Source organism: Aotus nancymaae, unplaced genomic scaffold (assembly GCF_030222135.1).
Source record: "Aotus nancymaae isolate 86718 unplaced genomic scaffold, 86718_ANA_hifiasm-v0.15.2.pri h1tg000007l, whole genome shotgun sequence".
Lineage (NCBI taxonomy): Eukaryota > Metazoa > Chordata > Mammalia > Primates > Aotidae > Aotus > Aotus nancymaae.
The window spans coordinates 10205237-10231841 of NW_026988418.1; the positions used below are offsets into that span (position 1 = coordinate 10205237).

General features: G+C 42.0%; 1 protein-coding gene across 2 annotated transcripts in view; it reads right to left on the minus strand.

Moving 5' to 3' along the window:
• Positions 1 to 24661, minus strand: part of EFCAB14 (EF-hand calcium binding domain 14) — a 47072-nt gene extending 22411 nt beyond the window's left edge. Inside the window, exons 1-3 of one of the 2 annotated variants that reach the window (XM_012434637.2) lie at positions 23729 to 24661; positions 22104 to 22252; positions 13158 to 13303 (exon numbers count right to left, since the gene is read on the minus strand). In XM_012434637.2, coding sequence (XP_012290060.1) covers positions 13158 to 13303; positions 22104 to 22252; positions 23729 to 23913 — 480 coding nt within the window. In that variant the 5' untranslated portion in view covers positions 23914 to 24661. The remainder of the gene's footprint in view (positions 1 to 13157; positions 13304 to 22103; positions 22253 to 23728) is intronic. The other variant, XM_012434638.2, reaches the window with a different exon arrangement.
• Between the last annotated feature and the right edge of the window lie 1944 nt (positions 24662 to 26605).

Genomic DNA, 26605 nt, shown 5'->3' on the forward strand with positions numbered 1-26605 from the left:
ACGCCTACAAACTATGTCACCACTCCATGCCCGGCACCAAGCTCTGCACTCAGCACCTAGCTCGCTGTTAAAGAACCCCGCCAAAATTTAAAAGAAGCCCCACCAGAACCTGCCCAATAGCATTTTGTCCTGTCCAGGCACCACTCCCTCTGGGCGGCCCACTCACTGGAAATCCCGCCTACCTGCCAATAGCAGCTTGCCACGTCCATGTCCTACTCTCGCACAACCCATCAAACGCCTCCACTCCCTATAAAACCCCACGTCTGAGAGGAGTCCATGCGACTTCTCCGGCCCCTCCTGTCAGACTGCAGAACCTCGCCCAGGAATCGATTAAATTTCTTCATTTCAATAACTGGCCTCCGTTGCCTCTCATTTAAACCTTACAAGTGGTGACGAAACCCAGGAGGAGTTGTTAAGACCCCTCCTGGGGGAAACTGACTCCTCCATCCAAAACTGGACCAGGAAGCCGCTCCGCTGCAAGGTAAGACTTCTGTTGCCCACCACCCCTCCTGCTGTTTGCCTCGTGGACTCCCTGCTTGTAAATTCTGCAGCATCAGGGACTCCTTCTCGTTTCCCGCTGTGAGTCTGGGACCCCAGCTTCCCGCCGAGGGCCTGGGGCCCTGGCCTCATCTCAAGGACCTGAGTGTAGAGGAGACGTCCCAACATTCTTGTCTTCTCCCTGTGAGGGGTTTCTCAGGGTCAGGATTCCGAGGGAGACATCTCCGCCTTCCTGAACCCTCTCGTATTCTCCGGTGTTCGGTAGTGCGGCCTGGGACGCTGAGCTACTCTTCCAACCACCTCCACAGCAGCGACTGAGGTGTGGGTAATTAGAAGCCCCGTTTGTAAATCTGAGCCCTACCACACAGCGGAACCAAACCCCCGGCTTACACCACCAAAACATCTATCTCAAACTCACCCTTTGGCATATAAACTCCCGTTAATTGAGTAACTGCACTTTCAGTTTCTCTTCCTAACCTCGGCACAAGTAAGCAGTAAATTCAGATTTGGCTGTATTCTCAGCTCCTGTTTCTGCTCCTATCTCTTAACTCTCTCTCTCTCTCAAGATGGCAGCCGTCTCCTGCCCCTAACTCTCTCTCTCTCTCAAGATGGCGGCCGTCTCCCGCCCCTCTCTCTCTCTCAAGATGGCGGCCGTCTCCCGCTCCTAACTCTCTCTCTCTCTCTCTCAAGATGGCAGCCGTTTCCCGCTATTAACTCTCTATCTCATTCTCTCTCTCTCTCTCTCTAAATAACTGCGGTTTCCCGATTTATGGAGTACCTGTACTTTCAGTTTCTCTTCCTAACCCCTGATGCGAGTGAGTGAGTGAATGAGTGAGTTTATATGTAGTCCCATGGCCTAAAGGCTACGGGGCTTGTGTTGGCCTCAACCTGGCTACTTTGTTTCCCCTTCCATCCCATTCCCCCTCCCCAGCCCATTCCTGTCCCGAACTAATAGATACATTTGTTACACCTCGGGAGGGCCTGTCTAACCTTCCTCTTTCTAGCCCAGACCTTACCTTTTATGTAAATGGGAGTTCAATAGTGACAGCTGAGGGGCAACGAAAAGCAGCCTATGCAGTAGTCACAGATTCAGCCACCCTCGAGGCACATCGCCTCCCCGATGGACCTACAGAATGAGGCCACCTTAACTAACCAGCTCAGGCCCTCGAGATGAAGGTGACTGTTAATGATAGTGGTGGTAGTGAAGGTAATGAAGGTGATGATGAAGGTGATGATGAAGGTGGTGATGATGGTGAGGGTGATGATGAAGTTGATAATGAAGGTGATGGTAGTGATGATTATGTTGTAGGTGATAATGGAGGCGATGGTGATGATGGTGAAAGTGGTGATGATGATCATAATGAAGGTTATGGTAATGGTGATGATGGTAAAAGTGATGATGCTGAAGGTGGTGATGATAAAGGTTGCAGTGATGACAGTGATAATAATAAGGGTGATAATGAAGGTGCAACAACCCCCAACCTTTCTCTTGGTTAACGCTAGTCAAAGCCGTAAACTTCACTAATTGCTTTTTATGTGCCTCCCTTAACAAACCCCTCTTAGCCGCAGTTCCCCTCTGGACGGGGTTCAATCTGTCACGATCATCTACGGGGCCTGACACCACCCTAACAGGTATCCCACTGTTCAAGGTACACTCCCAAAAGCTCTTTCTCTGCTACGGAATGGCCAAAAGCTCCAGCTGCAACACAACTGTAAAAGTAAAATCCACCCTTTATGTGCCTCCAGGAGGATACTTTTAGTGTAATGGAACCCTAACCAAAGTTATAAATGCCTCCCTCCCCTCCCCCTGTGTGCCCGTTACTCTAGTCCCGCAGTTGAAGGTATACGGGCAAGCTGAGCTCCTCTCTCTCCTTACGCCTCCCCCTGCTCGCCGAAACAAACGAGCTATCTTCCTCCCAATAGTAGTCGTCCTCTCCTTAGTATCCTCTTTAGTGGTTGCTGGAATAGGAAGCGGAGTGATGGGCTACAGTGTCACCTTAGCCACTCGACTGGAAGACAAGGTCCGTGTGGCCGTTGAAGCATCAGCCGCCTCCCTGGCCTCCCTCCAGCGACAAATCATGTCACTGGCCCAGGTAACTCTCCAAAACTGATGGGTCCTTGACCTACTAGCAGCGGAAAAAGGAGGTACCTGTCTGTTTCTTCAGGAACAGTGCTGCTACTGTATCAATGAATCAGGCCTGGTAGAGGAGAATGTCAACACTCTCCACCGCCTCCAAGAAGACCTCCGTAAAAAGCAGAATACATCAGTCTCACCCCTCAGCTGGTGGCAATCTCCCATGCTTACCTGGCTGACCCCTATCATCACTCCCATCATCATAATCTGCTTACTACTACTAATAGCCCCTTTCCTTCTCAGGTTCCTGCCAGCTCGTATGCAAGAGATTGGACGAGTGGCTGTTAACCAAATGTTGCTTCACCCCTATGTCTGACTCCCAACCGAGGAACCAGCCAACTGACCCGTCCCCCTCACTCTGCCCCTATTCAGCAGGAAGTAGCCAGAAAGAAGTGGCGTCCTATATCATCAAAAGGGTCGGAATGTAAGGCCGGTCGCCTCGCCGGGAGCTCAGACACGCCCACCCCCTCTCCGGGAGCTCGGACAAGCCCACCCCCCTCCATGCCTAGAAACTACGTCACCACTCCACGCCCAGCACCAAGCTCTGCACTCAGCACCTAGCTCGCCGTTAAAGAACCCCGCCAAAATTTAAAAGAAGCCCTGCCAGGACCTGCCCAATAGCATTTTGTCCCGTCCAGGCCCCACTCCTTCTGGGTGGCCCGCTCACTGGAAATCCCACCTACCTGCCAATAGCAGCTTGCCACGTCCACGTCCTGCTCTCCCACAACCAATCAAATGTCTCCACTCCCTATAAAACCCCACGTCTGAGAGAAGTCCGCGCGACTTCTCCGGCCCCTCCTGTCGGACCACAGAACCTCGCCCAGGAGTCGATTAAATTTCTTCATTTCAATAACTGGCCTCCGTTGCCTCTCATTTAAACCTTACAGTAGCAACTTTTAGAATGATTGGTCTGAGGAGGTCTCTGTAAGGAGGTAAAATTTAAACTGAGATCTAAATAATAAGAAAGAATTTATCATATGAAGATTGGATGAAGCATATTTCAGGGAAGAGGGAACTGCTAGACCAAAAGCCCCAGTACAGGAAAGAGCTTGACATATTTAGAGAACAGAAGTTCAGGTGGCAGGATCTCATAATGTGTGTGTGTATGTGAGAGAGACAGAGAGACAGAGAAGTAGGGAATGAGGCCAGATGTGCAGTAAAGGGCCAGAACAGGCAGGACTCTGTAAGCTAGAACAAGGACATGGGTTTTACTTGAGGTGTGATAGGAAGGAGTGTGTAGGCAGGATAATTACATGAATGGGGGCACCTTATAGGAAGAATACTATGGCTATCAATAGAAATGGAGAGACCAGTAAGAAGCCGATCTGTGTAGTCTTGGCAAGAGATAATAGTGGTTTAGACTTGAGTGGTAGTAGAAGTAGTAGCAGAAGTAGAGACAATACAATTTGCTGGGACTGGGTGTTAAAAGTGAGGAAGACAGAAGAATCAAGGAAACTCTTAGATCTCTCACCTCAAGGAGCTTTCAATATAACTGAGAGACAGTGCAAGAGTACATTAAAGAAACAATTAAGGCCGGGTGTGGTGGCTATGGCCTGTAATCCCAGCACTTTGGGAGGCCAAGGCGGGCGGATCATGAGGTCAGGAGATTGAGACCATCCTGGCCAACATGGTGAAACCTCGTCTCTACTAAAAATGTAAAAATTAGCTGGATATGGTGGCCTATGCCTGTAATCCCAGCTACTCAGGAGGCTGAGGCAGGAGAATTGCTTGAACAGGGAGTCAGAGGTTGCGGTGAGCTGAGATCATGCCATCCAGCCTGGTGACAGAGAGAGACTCCATCTCAAAAAAAAAAAAATGTCATACTGAATAAAATTTTGAGAAGAGGATATCAGTGCAAGCTGAAAGAGACAGGATTCACTGAAGTAGGACTCAAATTAGACTCTGACAGAGAAGTTAGAATTTTATATTTAAAAACAAAGCAGGCATTCTTTCTAAGTTAGAAGGGTGAGGGTGGCATTGGGGGATAGGGAACACAGTATGAATAGACTCAGGAGTACTTTCTTTTTATAGCACTTCTCAAAGTGACAATGATTTGTTTATGTGGTTATTTGATTGAGGGTTCTCTCTTCCACAAGACTATAAACTCCATGTGATCGAGGACCATGTCTGTTTTACTTTCCACAATACACCTGGCACAAGGATGGGCATTTATTGAATGAATGGCTGAGAATGAACACTCTGTGTCTGGGATGAACGTTGAGAAGGGTAGTCCAAGCAGAGTAGAAGGCAGAGGCCAGGGGGCAGGAAATAAGGCTAGATAAGTAGTGAACTTATTCTCATCAGTAACTGGGTATAACAACAATAACAACAACTATTTAACAACTATCTCATAAGGATGTGTGATGGTTTCAAAATATGTCTACAAATTCTTTGATAGTCCTCCCTTCAAGAGGTGAAACCTAATTCCCTTTCCCTAGAGTGTAGTCTGACTTAAGTGACTTGCTTCTAGTGAACAGAATAAAGTAGAAGTGACAATCGGCAAATTTAGAAATTAAGTCACAAAAGGTCTCTTCTTCTTTGCCTCCCTTGGATTACTCAATCTGGGGAAGGTAGCTGCCGTGCTGTGAGGATACCCGAGTAGCCCCAGGGTGGAGAAGCCTGTGTTGGGAGGAACTGAGGCCTCCTACCAATAGCCACATGAGTGAGGAACCTCCAGCCCCAGTCAGACCTTCAGATTATAAAGACCTGTCTGACATGTTAATTGCAACCTTAGAGATCTTGGCCAGAACCAGTCTGCTAAGTTGCTCCCAAATTCCTGACATATAGAAACTTTAAGATAATAAATGATTGTTGTTTTAGGCCACTAAGTTTTGGGGTAATATGTAACCAAGGAACAGATGACCAATACAGGCTATGAGAATTAAATGAGATATATAACCCAAGTTCTTAGCACTGGTACAGATGAAACATCAAATAAGTGACAGTTCTTTAATAGTGAAATTTAAAAGCAGTAAAACATGCAATTCTCCATAAGTACTCCAGAATAACCAGACTCATCATCAACATTCTAACTCTATTCATTTAAAAACTAGATGAGTGAGAAACCTCAGCCCACAGAGATACTCTCAGCAAACCATAAACTTTCTAAGAGAAGCAATTACATTAAGGAGGGTTTCACCCATGCCTTTAAAAAGATATGAACAATATCCAGGTTTGAAAAAGACATATAGAAACAGGCATTTTTATGCACTGTTTATGGGAGTATAAATTAGAGAAACCTTGTAAGAAGCTTATCTAGGAATATCCATCAAAATTGGAAATGTTTATATTCTTTATTTTGGCAATTTCATTTCTAGAAATCTATCTTACAAATTAGTAGCTCATGTGCATGATACATTTTTTAAAAATAATTCTTCCTTATTTGTAACAGCAAAATACTAGAAACAATTTAAATGCATATCACTAAGAATGTGAATATATATATTCCGTGGACAAAGCAAGTTGTAGGACAATACATACTGAATGACCTTAACCCATAGGTTAATTCATATTAAAAACTATTATGATTTTGTAAACAGAGAACTAGAAGAATGCAGCCCACATTATTGACTGGACACCTACGGGAGCATGAGAGTGTGTGTGTGTGTGTGTATGTGTATGTGTGTGCGCACGCACGCGTGTGAACGTGAGATGGGAGCACAGAGATGGGGATTGAAGGAAAATTTTCATAGGAATTCTCTATATATTTTATAGTTTAAATTTTATGTAAGAATCCACTCACAAATTACTTATGAAATTTTTAAAAAGACAAAAGATGAGAAAGAAATATATTTACACACAGGAAAAAGACACCACATAACTTTGGAAAGGGTTTGATGGGTTTTCTTGGCTGACGCTTTCTTCCATGCCCTCACTGGGCTTTCCAAGACCCCTGTAACATGCTCAATCATAAAATGCTAGGAAGGGGTCCTGCCCCCAGGTATGTTTTCCTTAGTGCACCAAGGGATGGACACAGTTGGTTCAAGATCAGCTTGAAGGCAAGACTATAGTTATTCCAAATTGCCCTATCAGTTATGTGGTTACCTTTCAGCCACATGAGGGGACAAACTCCTTCCTCCACTGACAACCACCCAGACCCTAAAGGGACAACAAGCTGTTCTCTGGGTAAAAACTCTTCTTCCAAGTACTGCAAATTCCAAGTTCCTGAGGCTATGGCAGATCGCATGGCTAATTGGGAATGGCAGTGGTCTCACAAAAAGCCAGTGTGACTGGTTGGCAGCTGCCATTTCACCCAAAAGCCAGAGAAGCAGCTGAAAGCCAATGTCAGCAGGATCAAGTGAGGTGCTGCTGCACTTTTTTCAATGCCACAAACACTCTAAGCCTAGGGTATCAACTGCGTCACTTAAAAAGCATGCTCTGGAGAGCCGACCATTAACTTTCCAGGTATGAAATACCACTTAGGCCTTCTTACTCACTTACAAAACCTGGAACACTGTTCCCTAGGACTCGGCTATATACCCATAAATTACAAAGCTGGATTCCATCTTCTAGCATTCCTCTCTTTAGTAAAACAATGCCAATATCTGTGGAAAACTATAGCAAAGCTTATATATGCAACTAACATGGAGGCGACGCACTCTCCTATTACTTTCTCTGGAATTGCTCTGGCCTCTAACAGATGCATTCTAGAATGTCAGATCAGATTCAGGCATTACAGAACTTACACCTAAACGTGACACTTTGCAATTTGAAGAGTCTAAAAAGTTGAATTAAATAGAACCTATTAAGAAAAATCCACATTCCAGTCAAAAGATGAGTCATGACTTTTATGCATATTACATGACTTTTCATTAGAAAAATTAAAAATAACTACTGTAGACCATTTGCTTAATAGATAATTTTATACTATAAAGTTGGAAATGCTGCTTTTTTGCTTTGGGGTTGAAGTTAAGTGTTCTTTAAATAGTAAAGAAAAAGTTATTAAAACAGACAATCATCAATGATGGGTGATTATCAGCTCTAGTAGGGACTCGGTATCATATCCTTTAACTTTATCTACTGAGCACCTGCTGAATCCTACAGGGGCTACAAAGATGGAAGGCAGCATGGAAAGCTGGAAAGAAAAGAGGCTTCTAGGAATTGAATATTTTACTTTTAGTATTGCTACACAGCTGAGTGACTGTGGGCAAGCTACTTAATTTCTTTGAACCTTGGTGTTCTTATCTGTAAAATGGAGATAACATCTCCTACTTCATAGGACTGCAGAAGCCAAGAAAGGAGATCACATGTGCAGTGCACCCAAAAATGGCTGGCAAAAAGAAAGCATTTAATGAATGGCAGTTATCATCAACGCCATCATCACCATCATCACTGTTGCCATCGTTTTCTTCATCATCATGCTTAAGGCTCAGAGTACAGTGTACACCTTTCTAGTGCAATTAGAAGTATCTGTAAATAAGCACTACATAAGTACTGTAGGAAAGTAAATATATGCAAATAAGCTACACAGAGTACTGCAGAAGGGCACTTGAGGTCCTTCTTGATATGGCTCTTGCTGATTTACTTATCTCAAGGCCTCTTTCAATCAAACCATACTGTAGCTATATGGAGTGACTAAAATTCCCTGAGCATACTATGTTTTCATTCATCTATGCTTTTGCACATATAGTCAATTCTCATTATTAGTGGTAGTTATGTTCTAGAAAACTTGCAACAAACGTTGAATTAGTGAATACTGAACCATTTCTCCTTGGGGAAACAAAGGGTTAGGTTCCTATGAGCCCTTTGCTCACATTTTTTTTTTTTTTTTGAGATGGAGCCTTGCTCTTGTCACCCAGGCTGCGGTGCGATGGCACGATCTTGAATTACTGCAACCTTTGCGTCTCGGGTTCAAGTGATTCTCCTGCATCAGCCTCCAGAGTAGCTGGGATTACAGGTGCCCACCACCACACCTGGCTAATTTTTGTATTTTTAGTAGAGACAGGGTTTTGCCACATTGACCAGGCTGGTCTCAAACTCCTGATCTCGTGATCTGCCCGCTTCGGCCTCCCAAAGTGCTGGGATAACAGCATGAGCCACCTGACCTGGCCTTCTCACACTTTTTTTTTAACCAATCAGTACAATATATAACCTTGTTTTAAGTGTATTTCTGTTTAAGACATCTTATTTAATGCATATTGTTGACTGATTAGCATTGAACGCACGGCCAGCAGAACTATAACTCATGCCTGAAAGAAGCCTATCTAACGCATGTATTTTTTCCACAGGGCACATCACAGTCTCCTTGCACTTTGGAACAATCGGTAACACTTCAGCACTATGCCTGGGGGACATTTTTGAACATGGAAATCACCAAAAACAGAAGAAAAACATAAAAAATATGGCATTACATATATTGTGAAAAAGACACTGTTTACACTATGAGAGCTGAACCAAGAAGGCAGCATGTCACCTTGTTCAAATTCAGCTATATATATGCATGTCGGGTGACTCAAATTCCTTGCTGCTATATGTGTGTTGGTGAATGACTGCAAAAGTGTCACAAGTACAGATTTTGAGATTACAAATAAATTTAGCAAACAGAGAATTCATAAATTATGAGGATCAACTGCACTAATGTTTTACCTAGAATATTCTTCTTTCTGTAGAATTCAGCTGGCCAACTCCTATTTGCCCTTCAGGACTCAGTTCAAGATCTCTGGGAAACCTCACCTGGCTCCAGTCTAGGTGAGATACATACTTAAAAATGTCCTCACAATACTCATTTGGACCCATTTCTTATTGCTTCTCAGGCTGCTTTACAATTGTTTACTTTTCTATTTCCTCCATTTGATTATAAGATCCTTGAAGGAACTGGGGGCAGTGGCTCACATCTATAATCCCAGCACTTTGGGAGGCTAAGGTGGGAGGATCACTTGATCCTAGGAGTTCACAACCAGCCTGGGAAATATAGTGAGACCCTGTCTCTACAAAAAGAAAAAACTTAGCCAGATGTGATGGTGCATGCTTGTAGTCCTAGCTACTTGGTAGACTGAAGTGGGAGGATCACTTGAGCCCAGGAGGTTGAGGCTGCAGTGAGCTGTGACTGTGTCACTGCATCCCAGTCTGGGTGACAGAGTGAGACCCTGTCTCAAATTAAAAAAAAAAAAGGTCAGAGGGAGCTTGTTTGCCTATTCTGTTCTGCCATGTAAGGACAACATAGCAAGAAAGTTGTCATGTATGAAATAATAAACCTTCACCAGGCACCAAATCTGCTGGTGCCTTATCTTGGACTTCCCAGCCTCTGTGGTTTTTAAGTTACGTAGTCTAAGATATTTTGTTATGGCAGCCTGAATGGATTGAGACAGAAGCCAAAGCCTAGCTCCATAAAAGCAGCTTGGTAAACGTTTGTTGAATAATAGTCTTCAAGGAAGTAGGAGGAGACTCCCTATAACAGTCAAGAGGGAATGAGTATAAAATCAGAGGTTTCAGGAACAAAACAGAGAAGTAAATTAGATTTCAACTACTAATTCTTTTTCAAGGAAAATTTTAACTTTTTTCAAACTGACGGCTTTGTTTTCAGATTATATTAACTTCAACTCACATTGTGATAAGAACAGTTCTTGTTAAGTGATATAATACATTTTCTTGTTGTTTGAGCCACTTTGAATTGCTTCTAAAATAACTGCCACTAAAAGCATCTTAACTGACAGTACTGTTTAGAGATAGAAACATGGTTAAATATTACTTTTATTTTCATACCTACTTTGGTTTAGGACAGACGCCTCTGACTTGAACAGACCATCAGAGATGCGTAACATTAATTTTAGAAAACCACTCAGACAGAGAGTGCTGGGCTCCCTTAGGAAACAACACAAGTCTCTGCTTTCCCACTACCCATGCTTCTGGGCCTGCACTCCAGAGAAGTTCTCTGTTATCAGGCTGGTTTCATAAGTCAGTTCCAGCATCCTTGAAGGTATATTGATGCTGAAATGGAAAGGGTTTCAGTGTAATCTCTCCCAGTTTCATATATGAAGCCCTAGGACTGAAGTAAACTTTCCTATTTATAGCAGGTCCTTGAATAATGTTTTGTTCAATGTCATTTGGTTACAACATTGATTAGAAAAAAATTTGACTCCTGGCTAGGGTCACTGTCTGTTTGCATGTTCTCCTCATGTTGGCCTTGGTTTTCTCCAGGTACTCCCATGTCACAAAGCTGCACGTTAGGTTAGATGGCATGTATAAATAGTCCCAGTCTGAGTGTGTGCGTGTGTATGAGTAAGCCCTGTGATGGGAGGGCGTCCTGTCCAGGGTTGGTTCCCACTTTGCACCCTAAGCTGCCAGGATAGGTTCTGGTCACTTATGACCCGACCCTACACTGAAAAAAAAAAATGGGTAAATAATTATTTTACTTGCTTGTATTAATCTTTTGTAAATGTATGTATAGCTCACATTCATTTCAATGTTGAATATTAGAAGTGTTTTGGTCTTCTAGAAGTTCAGTGATTTTTTTTTTTTTGGGTGACCAGAAATGTGCCCTAGTAATTTAATTCTTTTTTGTTTGTTAAGGGTCTTGCTCTGTTCCCCATGCTAGAGTGCAATGACATGATCATAGCTCACTGCAGCTTCAAACTCCAAGACTCAAGCAATCCTCCTGCTTCAGACTCCTGAGTTGCTGGAACTAAAGGTGTATGCCATCATGCCCAGCTAATTACTTTATTTTTTGTAAAGACAGGGTCTTGCTTTGTTGCCCATGCTGATCTGGAACTCCTGAAATCAAGTGATCCTCCCACCTTGGGCTCTCAAAGTGCTGGAATTACAGGTGCAAGCCACCACACTTGGCCTTAACTCTTGTTTATATTAATTAGCCTATGATAAAACTTGTTTCATTATATGCCATTTACTTAAAGTCACAGTTTCCAAAATCATATCAATGACATTGAGATTTACTGTATCTGCCTTCTCAGGTGCTTCTTGCATTAAAAATAATGGCAGGCCAAGAATGAAATGATTCTTTTGTGTCTAGCTTCCTGGTTAAAGAGAAGTCAGAAACCAACATATGTACCAAAGATTTGAAAATCTATGTGTGTTCTCCCACCATGTACCAATATCCCCTTTGACTCTTCCTATAATGTCAAGTTAAAAGAATGAGATGAAAAATAGATAGTTGACTTTGCTTTTTCAAGCTGAACAGTATCACTTTCCTCTCAGAATGGTAAACTGCATGACTGGCTACTTATATGGAATCCCCAGTTCGCCCCAGGAGAAATCCTAATGGTCTTTCAGTGCTTCAATGTGGTCTACTTTCACCTGATGTAATTTGCTGTGTGAATGTAGGCAAGGCCTATTTCTCCTATTCATTTTGCAAAAAAAAGGGGTGAATACCTGCTTTTCTCCAATTACTTAGAGTCCAAGTGTAAAGGATAGACAGTAAATACTAGGGGCTATAACTCATTAATTATTTCATGAATAAGTCTGAAAAATTAAATAGAACTGAATGGAAAGTAGCATAAGGCACCATACATATTAAGGGTGAGCTACTGTTTCAGAAACATTAATTTCAGTTACAAATAGGTATGTATATCTTTATCATGTAATGATGTGAAACATTTTATACTGTGGGTTCCAGGCAAAAGTTTGGAAGCCACTGACCCACACTATTTATCATTGGTCTTAAGTGCTGAACTGCCCCACTCCTGGACCATTGCTGAAAGTTGTTGCTTCAGATATATTTGCAAGCACTTTCTTCTAGCACAGTGCTCCTTTTCACTACTGGTTCATTCTGAACTGTGTGATTCTACTCTGAATAAGACAAGACCTTCTTAGCCCCAAGAAAGATAGTATCTATTTTTAAGCACTTTGCACGTGTATCATTCATCTGATACTTGACTTTTCTATGCAGATACATTTCCTAACTAAACTAGAAAAACTAGGGACGGGGCTATAGTTACCCTGTGACAAATATGGTATCCTTATACATACAAGATGCTTGATCAACATCCTTAGAATAAGCCCTTTTCTCTGGCAGAGTCCCACTTCTGGAATCAATGCCTACTTAACTCCAGTCAATTTAGGGGCTGGAAAAGTGTATGCTCTACCTATGCTTATTTGACTGACTAAGGCATTTCACCAACTCCACTAGCTGTTCCTAAGTTATTCTTAGAATGACTATTGTTGATGATTTCCAGATTCTGTAAACTCATTAGCTAATCATGAGTTTACAATTAGCTAATACAAATGGGCTATCCACTTTTCTTGGGGGTTAGATATACTCCTTTTCTATTTGACACTTACACTACTCTGTAGGAAAAGGTAACTCAAGAAACTTCCAACTCTCTCTCAAATGCTGTGTTTAGTAGAATTATTTTCTTTTGCAGAAAGGATTAACATTTTAAATATTTGATAAATGCATAACTATTTTACCTGACTTTAACATGTTGGGATCACAGTATGCAAAAGCCCATTTCAAAAAGTAAAACAATCTGAAGTGAATTCCCTATACCTACAATTCCCTATACCCTATTCACATTAAAAAACCAAACAAACATTTACAGCTTACACAGAAATAAAATCAAACTTTTGCTACCTGCTTATTCATTTCTGTGATGTTTATCCAGACTTTGTTCAAACCCATCTCTCCAGATTCGATCTTCTCAAGTTGTTTTTGCTTGCTGAGTAGTTCTTCATTAAGTTTAGGGATTTCTTGGAATGAGCTTTTCTGATTAGATTCCACTGAAAAGACAAAATAAGACCAATCATAAATAGCATAAAGTTCCCTCATGGTCCTAAGATGAAAAAAATGATCAGAGAGTAGGAAAGATGGATTAACAAAAGTTAATTCTGATGCTGTTCTTTTGTTTACGTAAATAACGTATCTTTCACACTAAAGCTCCATTTTAACTGGGGCTATTTCACTATTGGCAATGCAACTTTTAAAAGCTAGCCAACTAAAAATTATAACGGAATATGAGTACAAAGAGTTGGCTTTGAGTCTTAACTCTGTGACTTGTTAACTCTGATCTTGAGCAAATTACTCAAATTCTTAGAGCTCTCAGTTTCCTCATCTGTAATACAGTGATAAAATATACCTCACAGGGAGAAACAGGAACGCTTTTACACTGTTGGTGGGAGTGTAAATTAGTTCAACCATTGTGGAAGACAGTGCGGCGATTCCTCAAGGATCTAGAAATAGAAATACCATTTGACCCAGCAATCTCATTACTGGGTATATACCTAAAGGATTATAAATCATTCTATTATAAAGACACATGTACATGTATGTTCATTATGGTACTGTTTACAATAGCAAAGACCTGGAACCAACCTAAATGCCCATCAATGATAGACTGGATAAAGAAAATGTGGCACATATACCACATGGAATACTATGCAGCCATAAAAAAGGATGAGTTCATGTACTTTGCAGGCACATAGATGAATCTGGAAACCATCATTCTCAGTAAACTGACACAAGAACAAAAAACCAAACACCACATGTTCTCACTCACAGGTGAGTGTTGAACAACAAGAACACACGGACACAGGGAGGGGAACATCACACACTGGGGTCTATTGGAGGGCAGGGGGTTAGAGGAGAGATAGCAGGGGGTGGGGAGATTTGGGAGGGATAACATTGGGAGAAATACCTAATGTAGGTGACAGAGGGATGGAGGCAGCAAACCACCATGGCATGCGTATACCTATGTAACAATCCTGCAAAATCTGCACATGTACCCCAGAACTTAAAGTATAATAAAACATATATATATAAACTAAACCAAAAAAATATACTTCACAAGATTGTTAATATTAAGTGAGAAAATGGCTGTAAAGCATTTAACACAGCTGGTCAGGCATATAATAGATGATAAATGCTAGGTCCTGACCAACTCAATTAAGAAGATTTAAAATTAGTCAATTAAGATTTATAAACCTTACTCCATTAATGTTCAAGGTGAGATTATAAGTTATATATCTAAATGCTTAAGCGGGCAGTCTTACCATCTTTCAAACGCTGTTATGAGGACTAAGATTTTTAATCTTTTTCATAAATAGTATAAACAGTATTTTCTTAAGTCTTAAACCACCCCAAAACTCAAAATGAAATAGAAGATAAAAGAATATGCTAGGTGAAGTATAGTGTGATATTTGGCCTTTCTTTTGGGAAACAATAGCTCCTGAATGGTTTAGGGATTTGCCAGCCAAAAGGTAGAGGTGTGAAAGAATGCTTTCTCTTCTTTCTTGAAAGAGCATTTCTCCTTTTCATAGAAAATAAAATATTAATAATGGCTGGTCCTCCAGAATAAAACCCACATTCTTTTTTTTTTTTTTAAAGCCACAGACTGCCTGGTTAGTTATTATATGCTTCCTTAAAACGAAAAACTGGCATAAAAGATCCATATAAAATAACCTCCTAAAATGTAAGCTCCATGACTGTTTTGTTCACTTCCACACTGTCAGCACTTAGAATACTCCTGACACATTTTAAGTACTTAATAAATATTTATCACCTGAATAAATATTTGGCCTTTGCTTAACTTCCAATTACATTCCCTACACTTTACCTACCTCTTCAACCTACTTGTGGCCAAGCTGATCTTCCTAACACATTAACCTTTTAAGCCTCATGACCCTTGCACATGCTATGGTTTCTGCCTAGATGCCCTTGGCTTGTCTCTTCTTTATTCTACCACTTTGGCCTAGTTAATTCCTTTTAAGATTCAGCGCCAACAGCCAGGACCCTTAGACCACTGCACCTCTTTACTACCCCAAATTCTACCATGCACTTAATACATGGTGCTGTAACTCTACTCATCTGCTGTAACTTTACTCATCTATCTCCTCTATCAAATGGGGAGATGCCTGAGGACAAAGACTAGATCTAACTTGGGTATGTATTTCCAGCAGCCAGCACAGAGCCAGGTACACAGAAGGGTTCAAATGCTTGTTCTGTGAAATAATTGTAGGTTATGAAATGGAGTTAATGTTATACTATTAAGTTAAACACAAAAACCCTCAACAAATAAAAAACCAAAACACATTTAACAATTAAAATCTCCCACAAAATGAGTAGTGTTGGTGGTATCCTTATTTTAAGCAAGCTTGCTATTGAAAATTCAGAATAATTAAAAGAGATATATTTATTCATTTTTCAAAAATGTTTGCCAAAGGATTTCATTATAATAACAGGTTTTCTAGGTGCTTTAACATTTAAAAAAAAATTGATATACGTTAATGGTACATATTTACAGGGTACCTAGCGATGTTTCCATACATATAATGTATAGCAATCAGAGTGATTAGCGTATCCAACATCTCAAACATTTATCATTTCTTTGTGTCGAAAATATTTGATATCCTCCTTACAGCTATTTGCAACCACCTCTTGTTAACTCTAGTCATGCTACCGTGGTACATTAACACTAGAACTTATTCCTCCTATCAGGCTGTAATTTTGCATCCTTTAACAAATCTCTCCCTATCCCTTCTTCCCCTACTCTTCTCAGCCTCTAGTATCCTCTTTGTGCTTTTACTTCTATAAAATCAAATTTTTAAAAAATTTATTTTTATTTTTTTTTCTTTAGACATGAGGTCTCTCTCTGTTACCCAGGCTGGATGGCAGTGGCATGATCACAGCTCACTGCAGCCTCAAACTCCCAGGCTCAAGCAATCCTTCTGCCTCAGCCTCTTGCATAGCTGGGACTACAAGCATGCACCATACCCAGCTATTTTTAATTTTTTTAGAGATGGCGGCTTGCTACGCTTCCCTGGGCTGGTCTCAAACCCCTGAGCTCAAACGATCCTTCTGCCTCTGCCTCTTAGTTGTTGGGATTACAGGCATGAGTTACCATACCTAGCAAAATAAACTTTTGTTATCTTCCATATATGAGTGAGAACATGCAGTGTTTAGCTTTCTGTTCCCAGCTCATTTCACTTAACAATGTCTTTCAGTTCCATCCATATTGCAAAGAATGACAGGATTTCATTCTTTTTTATGGCTGAATAGTATTCCACTGCATATATATACTACATTTTCTTTATCCATCTGCTCTTGGACACCTAGGTTGATTCCATAGCTTGGCTATTGTGAATAATGCTGTAATAAACATGGGGGTGTGAATGTCTCTTCCACATAAGGATTTCCTTTTGCCCAGTAGCTTCCTAGGTGCTTTAAATGCAGCACTTAATTTACACATGGTTTACAGGAATACATCTATCTCATACAGTAAAAACATTTTACCAGCCAGTCTAAATTAATTAATTTCTCTGAATTTCCTATACATTTTCAGTTAGGTTATAAAGAAAAACTCATCCAACAAACATCTGCCATACTCAGGTACCTCAAAGGGGCAAGGGGCAAAGCCTCTCTTTTCTGCAATCTATATGCATGAACTAGGAGTGGAAGAGGAAATAGACAAACACATAAATAACCTGGATTATAATGATTAACTAATAAACATATAAAACTGACCAGCCCTGAAAATATTCTGGATCCTGAGGACTGCATGAGCCAAGAGGGGATCACAATGACTATCTGGTTTGGAGCTTTTTAGGAGAGATACTTTAAGAATTGGTACTTCTATTACATAAATGGGAGGAAGTGTAGCAAACAACAACTTATGATTACTAATTCATGTTTTTCCAACATAGGAAGCAATAATTTAAAATTTCATATGTTAATGACCAAAAGAATGTACTTAGTTCTTTGGATTTCCTAATCTTTAAGATGAGGAAATGGAAAAATGTCAATATATACCACCAGTCAAACAATACACATAATGCTGGCAGCAATATTTTATATTTACACCATGTCTTTTCAGTTTGCAATAAACTTTTATGTATTAATTATTCAACAACTTGTTATTAAACCCCTACCATGTGCCCAGCCCTGCAAAGGCACCAGTATATACAAAAGACCCTGAAGGTCTCCGTCTAGTGGGGAGCCAGGCATGGTCACAGAATTACTATACAGTGTGACTGATGTTATGACAGAGGAATGTCCAAAGTGCTTTGGTAGCACAAATATATCTTTATATTTTATAGATGAGAAAATGAATGCTCAGAAAGAATAAGTGACTTGTCTAAGTTTTACAGCCAGTTTTGCAAAGCCAGAATTCAAAAAGTCAAACCTTCTGCTCCTAGGACCGGTACTTTTCCTAGTATACTTTAGAGGTCACAGATAACTACATCCCCTAATGCCCTTATTAGCACAAGACCATTTTTAAGTTCTATGCCAAATGATCAAGTCACTACTTTGTCTGTATGGCCAGAAAAGGAGGGGCCTGGTTTATTTACACTGTCCAAATTTATTTACACTCTTCCAAATTTCTTTTCATTTACTCAAGTGTTTCATAGCTGAGTGACAGAAAAGGATAGTTGAGAATAGAATCTTCCTTAGAATAACTGTGGAGGTCTTCTGAAGTATCTGGTTTTGGAAAAAAGAATACTGACCTAAGAGTTTCAGGGCCAGTCAGTACTTTTAGCTTAACTATCAAGTTTACTTTTGAAAAAAAATGCCAAGCCTATCTGCTTTGCTTTCTATTTCAGATATTTTAGCAATCCTTTGTCCTTTCCTTGCAAGTGTTTTGGAAAATTTATTGAAATAAAGTCAAATGGTTCTAGATTTCTCAAGAAGGTATTAAAGCCAGACAAGCAGGTGGTCTTACCCAAGTTCGTGAATCCCACTGTCTTCTTGAAAAACAAGAAATAAAAATTTTAAAAAATACACTTAGGCAGGGTGCGGTGGTTCATACCTGTAATCCCAGCACTGTGGGAGGTCAAGACGGATGAGTCACCTGAGGTTAGGAGTTCGAGACCAGCCTGGCCAACAAGGTGAAACTCCATCTCTACTTAAAAAAATACAAAAAATTAGCTGGGCATGGTGGCACATGCCTGTAGTCCCAGCTACTCAGGAGGCTGAGGCAGGAGAGTCATTTGAACTGGGAGGTGGAGGTTGCAGTGAGCTGAGATTGTGCCATTGCACTCCTCCTGGGCAACAAGAGCGAAACTCTATTTTAAAAAAAAATACTAACAAGATTGGTTCCATTTAGTCAAGATATTGGTTCTCACAAAAAAAAAAAAAAAAAAAAAAAAAGAAACCAAACAAAAAAACTTCTGAGTAAGTAGACTACAATGGTTTAGCCTATGGACTGACTACTCCAGGCCCCATCCCCTACCCTCCCTTAGGAAGTCCTGCTTTGCAGTGTCAGGAAGACATTGCAGGTGCTGGCATTTCTATTGTAGCAAATCAAAGCCAACAAAACAGTTGGGCTGACAATTTCAAATCTGCTTTATTTAGCTGGCTGACAAATGTCGTCAGGGTCCCAGGGGAATGTGGCTCAGTGGTAGAAAGCAGGGTCTGCAGTCCAGAGTATAATTCTTGACATCTCCTGAAGACAGTATAGTATTTCCAGGGATTGGTATTAACAAGTGTTCAATAAATATTTGTTCACTGATTGCCAGGTCTATTACATGTACGAGTACTACATTTTTAAAAGGTAGTACTTTGTTTGCATTCCCAAATAAATTACCTGAAAAGCTCAGCTAAGGTATAAATTACATAGGTATCCTATAAACACAGGTGCAGACCAGTCAGAAAAAGGAATATCAAGATATTGTACATATCAAGAAAGAAAGAAATGCAGAATTTGATATGCTATAAGGTTGTTTGTTCCAGATATATACATTATATTGATGGTTGTTCGATAAGAATTATACAGTGTTCTGTATTAGATTTTGCAATATATATAATTCTATTGCTTACAAGTGAGGAAGGAGTAAAAGCCCAACTATTCAAATGGTCATATATTTTTTTCTGGAAAATAATATATTATTTTTTAAAAGTTGAGAGTGGAACAGCTGACTCTTAAAAGCCTTACTTTATTTTATTTTTTTTGAGATGGAGTCTTGTCCTGTCGCCATGCTGGAGTGTAGTTGCGCAATCTTGGCTTACTGCAACCTTTGCCTCCCGGGTTCAAGAGATTCCCCTGCCTCAGCCTCACGAGTAGCTGGGACTACAGGCACGTACCACCATGCCCAGCTAAATTTTGAATGGCTGAATTGAGCAATGTTTTGAAATATATAAATAAATAATTGCTATATGTGATCAAAACAAGCTACAGCACAAGTCTATAGTTCAACTACAAGCCTAACTAACTAGAAGGCTGTAGTTAAGAGACCCAATTAACTACAGAGAGACGACAGCACAGACAGGTGTCTTCAGTGGTTATTTATAAATACTGTTTCTCAGAACCTAATTTTCAAGTTATGATTACTACTTACATACAAAGAAAAAATTGGCCTTAAAGACACTATGCAATACTGCGAGGACAACTATAAAGGAGGAAAAATAACTATGGGGTACATTTCTTATACCATACTTGAAAATTGGTAATCCAGGCTAGGATTCTGGCAGAGAATTGTGGCATACTGAATTCCATCCCCAGAATCAGAAACACAGAAGAAAACCAACGTTAGTATTTTAACTTTTTTTTTTTTAAAGCAACATCTCTAGAAACATCATTAACACACTAATGATTAGCTGTTCTTAGGTTGGGTTCAAAACTTGAGTAACTGTAGGCAGCCAAGAGAAGCTGAGATATTGTAATCTTCTAAGCTTCAGATGGGAAAGTGAGGATATTGTAATCTTCTAGGCTTAAGATGGGAAGAACTTTAATTCCAGTTCTGGAGCCAGATTTCTTTATGACCTTGAGAAAACCCTGTGGTCAGTTTCCTGGTGTGCTCATGCTATTAAGGTTAGGGTATTTGTGATTAAGTTGAAACTGGTTCCTTTGCTTAGAAGATTAACCCTTGAAACCTAGAGCCAAAAATTTCAGTGTTGCTACAAAAAAAAAAACAAAATTCATATTAAATCTGGTCGGAGCTACTATGCAAACACACCTTTTGGAAAAAGTAATTTGGGTCGAGCACAGTGGCTCACACTTGTAATCCCAGCACTTTGGGAAGCTGAGGCAGACAGATCACTTGAGCCCAGGAGTTCGAGACCAGCCTGGGCAACACAGTGAAACCCTGTCATACAAAAATTAGCAGAGTGTGGTGCATGTCTATAGTTTCAGCTACTGGGGTTAGGGGTGGGAGTGTGGGGTGCTGACATGGGAGGACTGCTTGAGCCCATGAGGTCAAGGCTGCAATAAGCCAGATGCCACTGCACTCCTGCTTGGGGAACAGAGCAAGATCCTATCTCAAAAACAACAACAACAACAACAACAAAAAAAAAAAAAAAAAAAAGAAACGAAAAAATAATTTGGATGTGTAAAATAAAACTTTACAATTTAGAATATACAAAACTCTGTGACTTGAAAAGCTCCTTAAACAGTAAAATTCACTCAGTTGCATAGTGTTCAAGGTAGGTATGGTTGTTGTAAGCCCTTCATAAATATGTAACTTATTTCAAAGAATCACAAAAGTTTCCTGAAACTTTAAAATTATAACACTCATTACTGGTATGTCAATTTTTTTTTTCTTGAAACAGATCATGTTACTAGTATAAGCACAGCTAAGGAGAGAAATCTATCAGTCCTTGCTCTAAGCTTGAAAACTGATAAGTATGCAGAAAACCAGTTCTTCCTGTTTCTTCTACTAAATTTCTTTTAGATTACTCACTAAGTTGATATCAAAGAGATCTATAGACACTTGAAGAAATGTGTATAGGTTTACAAAGCCACTGGGAACAGTCGTGCAGATAGTAGTGTTATAAATGTGAACTTGGGTAGCAAGGGGCAAGAGGAAGCTCAGCTCTGTCAAACTTAATCACTGAACGAATTACTTAAACCTTCTAAAAGCATAAAATAATAAAAATAATACTCATCTCACAGGATTATCTTGGAAAGAAAATGATTTGAAACTTGGCACACAGTAGGCCTTACATAAATGTTAGCTATTCTTATTATTGCCCATTCCTGTGCTCCTATTTGGTTCTTCTAAAGAGGTAACTGTGACAGATGCTCCCACATTCTTTCTCAAACGGCCCTGTGAAGTGGAAGGAATAGCCCAGTGCTGTCATTGCCAGTTTATACTTGGGGAGATGGAAGCTATAAGTAGAGGTTACCTACCTAAGCGTAGGAGTCTCTTGCCTTCTGCACTCTAAGCATTGACTGCAATGCCATTATTTCAGATGCTACTTGTCCTGCTGGTGCACAAGCACTGTCTTTTGTTTGTGAGTTTAAAAACAAGTAAGTGTTACAACGTTCAAGCAGACAGCTCAGAAAGAGGATATATAGAGAGGAATGTATAACTGTTTCACTAGAATGGGTGAAACTCTTAGGTTAGCACAGTTGACTTTGTCCCAGAACCTGGAGAGAAGTCCAAGATTACACCCTGAAAAGAGTGACCACTGCTGGGTGCAGTGGCTCATGCCTGTAATCCCAGCTACTCGGAAGGCTGAGGCACAAGAATTGCTTGAACCCAGGAGACGGAGGTTGCAGTGAGCTGAGATCACATGACTGCATCCCAGCCTGGGCGACAGAGTGAGATCCCGTCTTAAAAAAACAAAAACAAAAGAGTGACCACTTACTTGTTCGAAATTTTTCCTTGAGGGCATCCAGATCCTCCTTGAGAGCAACCTGCATCCACACCAAGCCAACACAGGCCACAACACAGGCAGCAAGGATGACAAAACCACAGAGCGGGTAACAGATCTTGCAGCATCGTAAATAGTCTCCCCTGCTCAAAAGGACAAATTCAACCATGAGTACAAAAGTGATTATGAGTATGGCTTTATTAGAAATAGTACACATGTTTTAACATGTAATTATCTCCTCTAAATGAATAACCAGTGAATTAACCAGGGGAGGCAGGGTAATGCACTTAAATGAATAAATAATATGACCTATGAAGGGTCCATCTACTGGGCACAAAAGTTTCAAAGGTCACATAAAACAGAGGGAGTTCCTGTGGGTAAAAGGAAGAACCTAAGGGCACTACAGCTGTCATCATCAGGAGGGAGGTCTTCGAATACAAGCTCAGGTCACAAAAGTGTAAAGACCAAGGTTTCTCTGCAATTCCATCACTGCACTGTAATTTACCTATTGATTTCTCTCTCTCAAATACATACTCATTCACTCACTCTGGGGAACCTTGTTTCAGTTTACTGAAACTTTATAAACCTCTAAGCAAGTTTTATTGTAAAAGCAAGAGGGATCTGTAGTTTTAAGTGGACACCTGGTGTATTCTAGCTTATTGGCTCAGAAGTAAGGAAACACAGAAGGGGCTAGATTTCACACAAAACATCAACCAACCTTCAAGGTCTAAACTAACTTAGCAGGGTAAGTACTCTGGGTACCTTCTGATGAAGGTAACACTTCATCATACCTTTATAACCCAAACCCAGGATTGCCCTTAACAACTTAAACTGACAAAGCTCATTAGAAATCAAACTCTTCCTTTAACAAAATAAGACATTTTAAACCAACCAACCACTCAATGTCAGCACCCAACCTTCTGCCTAACCCTTGTTTCCACATCCTCACCAGAATCCTCTTTTCTTTTAGTGTGCTCTGAGAGGGTCCAAGGGCGTTTTTAAAGTTCCCTTTAGTCCTTTCCCACTCTGAGCCCCAATCCCAAAGTCCTCAAATCTTACTACTTGGTTTGTCTCGTGGAAAATCAAGCCGTTCTCCACCTATGAAAGGCTAGGGAAAATGATGCCTCTTCTTTTGCCCCCCACCCACTCTCAATGCTCATACTTCCTACAGTATATCCCTCACCATATTTCACCATCACCAATATTCAGACTCATTGAAAGTACAAAAATGAAATAATTTGCAATCTTAAAGTCCCTGCTTCTCCTTTGTTCTACATTGTTTTAAAAGGTCTAGTCCCCAAAGCTTCTCTGCTCCTCTGTCTCCATTCTTTGCTTCTTTGGGGCTCCCTGGGCTCTTGGCACATTCTCCAAGTCCACATTTCCACTTCAGATTTGGAGCTTTTCCTTTTACACCTAAAGACAGATCTCTAACTTATTCTTCATTCAGGATCTGAACTTACCTTCTCCCTAAAACCGTTTTTCCCTCTTTGACTTTCAAGGCCTACACTCTTTTTTTTTCCCTAAGGACTTCCTTTCTCCTTCCTGTCAATGTGACCCCTTGGTCGTGCAAAGAGATAGATAGATGCCTTCTCCCTATTCCACCTTTCACCACTACTCACTTGGCAAAGCGAGAGCGATTTCCAACCACACCGAATTCCTCTTCCTCCTCGGAGCTGGACTCAGAGTCTGAGTCAGGAGGCTCAGTGCGAAGCAGGCGGTGACTGCTTGGCCCTTTCTTGGGCTTCTTTCTCCGGCTGTCCCCAGCCAAACCAATCAATGCATTGAGCTCTTTGCGCTTTTTCATCTTCTTGTGTGGAGTGAGTGCCCCGACTCCTGAGCTGCCAGGTTCGTACCCGACACCCAATTCTCTTCCTGCCTTGGAGCTGCCTTCCAGGGTTGGGGATCCTGGGCCAGAGCCCCCTGGTCACTCCCACCTAGGGGTGGGACTGACCAGATCCGCCAGGGACTGGAGATTGGAGCCCAGAGGAAACTGGAACTCAGATGGGTGTGGGAAGTCAGGCAGAAATGGCCAAGGAGCTCGCGACCCCAAGGGATAACGCCTTGGCCGCAGAGTGTTAGTAAAGAGGGTGGAAAGGGACCTTTATTTCCCAAAGGGTAGAGAAAGCCAAGTCAAAATTTAAGGATTCTCAGCGCTGATTAAGTAGGCAATACTTCTAAGGGTGCTCCAGGAGCTGGGGAAGGGCACACAAAATAGGTGTTTTGAACCTCCGGGGCAGGATTTCCAATGCAGAGTGAAGAGAAACTTGTTCTCGAATGGGAAGAGTGGGGAGCTGCAGAGCAAGAACGTGGGAACGCGTCAGTTTCTTCCTGGCTGGAGAGGTGGTGGCAGGAGGGGACTCCCGGTAGTTACAACCCCAACACTGCTTGGCCGCACAGAAAATGCGCGGGTCAGGAAGCCGGCTGGGGTGTGTGATGACCACCGTTCTCCAGCCTCTGTCCTGAAAATGAAGGGGGCCCGAGGCCGTGGAAGATCCGGAGCCCGGCTAGAAGGGCTCGGCTTGAGAGAAGCCAGTCCCGCGTCTGCGGGACCCGTGCCCCGCTGTCTGGGCCCGGGGACGCGGTGCCGCGGGCGACCACAAGCGCTCCCGCCCGGAGTTTGAGGTCTCCTGTAGGGGCAACTCTCAGCCACTCACACGCGCAGACACCACTCCAGCCGCGACTCCGGCCCCTGCTCCGGCCGCGGCTGCTCCCGACAAGTTGTTTTTGGTGGCGGTGGCGGAGGCGGCGGCGGCCGCGGGCTCCAGACCCGGGCCATCGCTCCAGCTCCAGATCACTTCCCCTTTTGGCAGCGGCCGCTGGCGCCGCCTGCCAGTAAGCTGCGCCCCCATTGGTCACTCGCTGGGGTGACGTCACGCCGGGGCGCAAGTCGGGGCGGAAAGGTTGGGCGTTAAAGGGACCATTCCCTGCAGAGGTCTGGGTCGCACCTGCAGGTTAGGGTGGCCTCACGCCCCAGGGGGGCCACCAGGACCTGCTGCTGACCTGAGCCGGGTGGAGTCCTGCATCCAACGGAACGCGGGCGGGGCAGGCAAAGCGCGCAGCTGCTCGACCTACTTCGAAAGTTCATCGGCCGCCCAGGCCCCCAGGTGTGAACTGGACTAACCAAGCCTGAGGCTCCGCCTCTCTGACTCACACACGGGCTGTTTATTAAAAGTTGGGGCGCGTTTCATATTAATGAACACATTCATTCAATCAATAATTACTTATTGAGAGCTTACTTACTACGTGTCAGGAACTGTTCTATCGCTGGGGATACAGCCATGAGCAAAATAACCAGTGTCCTTGTCTTCCTGTGTAGCGTAGCCAGATTTAGCAAATAAAAATGTAGGACACCCAGTAAAGTTTGAATTTCAGATAAACAGCAAACAGTTTTTTAGCACTAAGACATCCCATGCAACATCTGGGACATCCTCATACTAAAAAATTATTCCTTGTGTATGTGAAATTCAAGTTTAACTGAGCATCCTGTATCTTATGTGCCAATCTATTCCTGCAGTTTATACTCCAGTGGGAGGAGAGCAACAGTAGGCAAACACATTACATGTCAGGAGGTGATAAGTGTTATGAGGAAAATTGAAACATGGTCAGATGATGGGGAGTGCCTCTGTGAAAAGGGAACATATAGTCAGATTATCAGAGGAGAGAAGGGAATGAGCTGTGCAGTGGCAGGAAGGAGTGACCAGGAAGACCTGGTGTGGCTGGACCAGAAGAGCAAGGAGCAGAGTGGTAGAAAATGAGGTTAGAGAAACATCAGAGGCCAGAGCTTTAGGGCCTGCCTTATGGATCACTGAAAGGACTTTGGGAAAGTACTGGGAGCTTTAAGCTGAGCGGCGGCATACTCTGGCTTTTTCGTTTTTTTAAAAAAAATCACTGGGCGTGGCGCAGTGGCTCACACCTGTAATACTAGCACTTTGGGGGGCCGAGGCAGATGGAGCATGAGGTCAGGAGATCGAGACCATCCTGGCCAACATGGTGAAACCCCGTCTCTATTAAAAATACAAAAATTAGCTGTGCGTGGTGGTGTGCACTTGTAATCCTAGCTGCTTGGTAGGCTGAAGCAAGAGAAATGCTTGAACCTGGTAGGCGGAGGTTGCAGTGAGTTGAGATCGCTCCACTGAACTCCAGCCACTGCACTCCAGCCTGGGCGACAGAGCGAGACTGTCTCAAAAAAAAAAATCACTTTGGCTACCTTGTAGAAAAAGGTGGGGGAGAGTGAGGAACACAGGAGAGTAGTTTGTTACAGTCAAGCTAGAGATGATGCTGATAGGTTAGAGTGGCAGTAGCGGAAATGGAGAGCATTCTGGATGCTTCTTGAAAATAGAGCTAATAATTTTTGCTGATAGAGGAAAGGTGTGAAGAGACGAGGCATCATGGATAACTCCAGGGTTTGGAGGTGGAAAAACTGGAAGCAGAGAATTGCTATCTATTGAGATGGGGAAAACCAGGTTTGGGACAAGCTTGAGAAGCCAATTCAATGT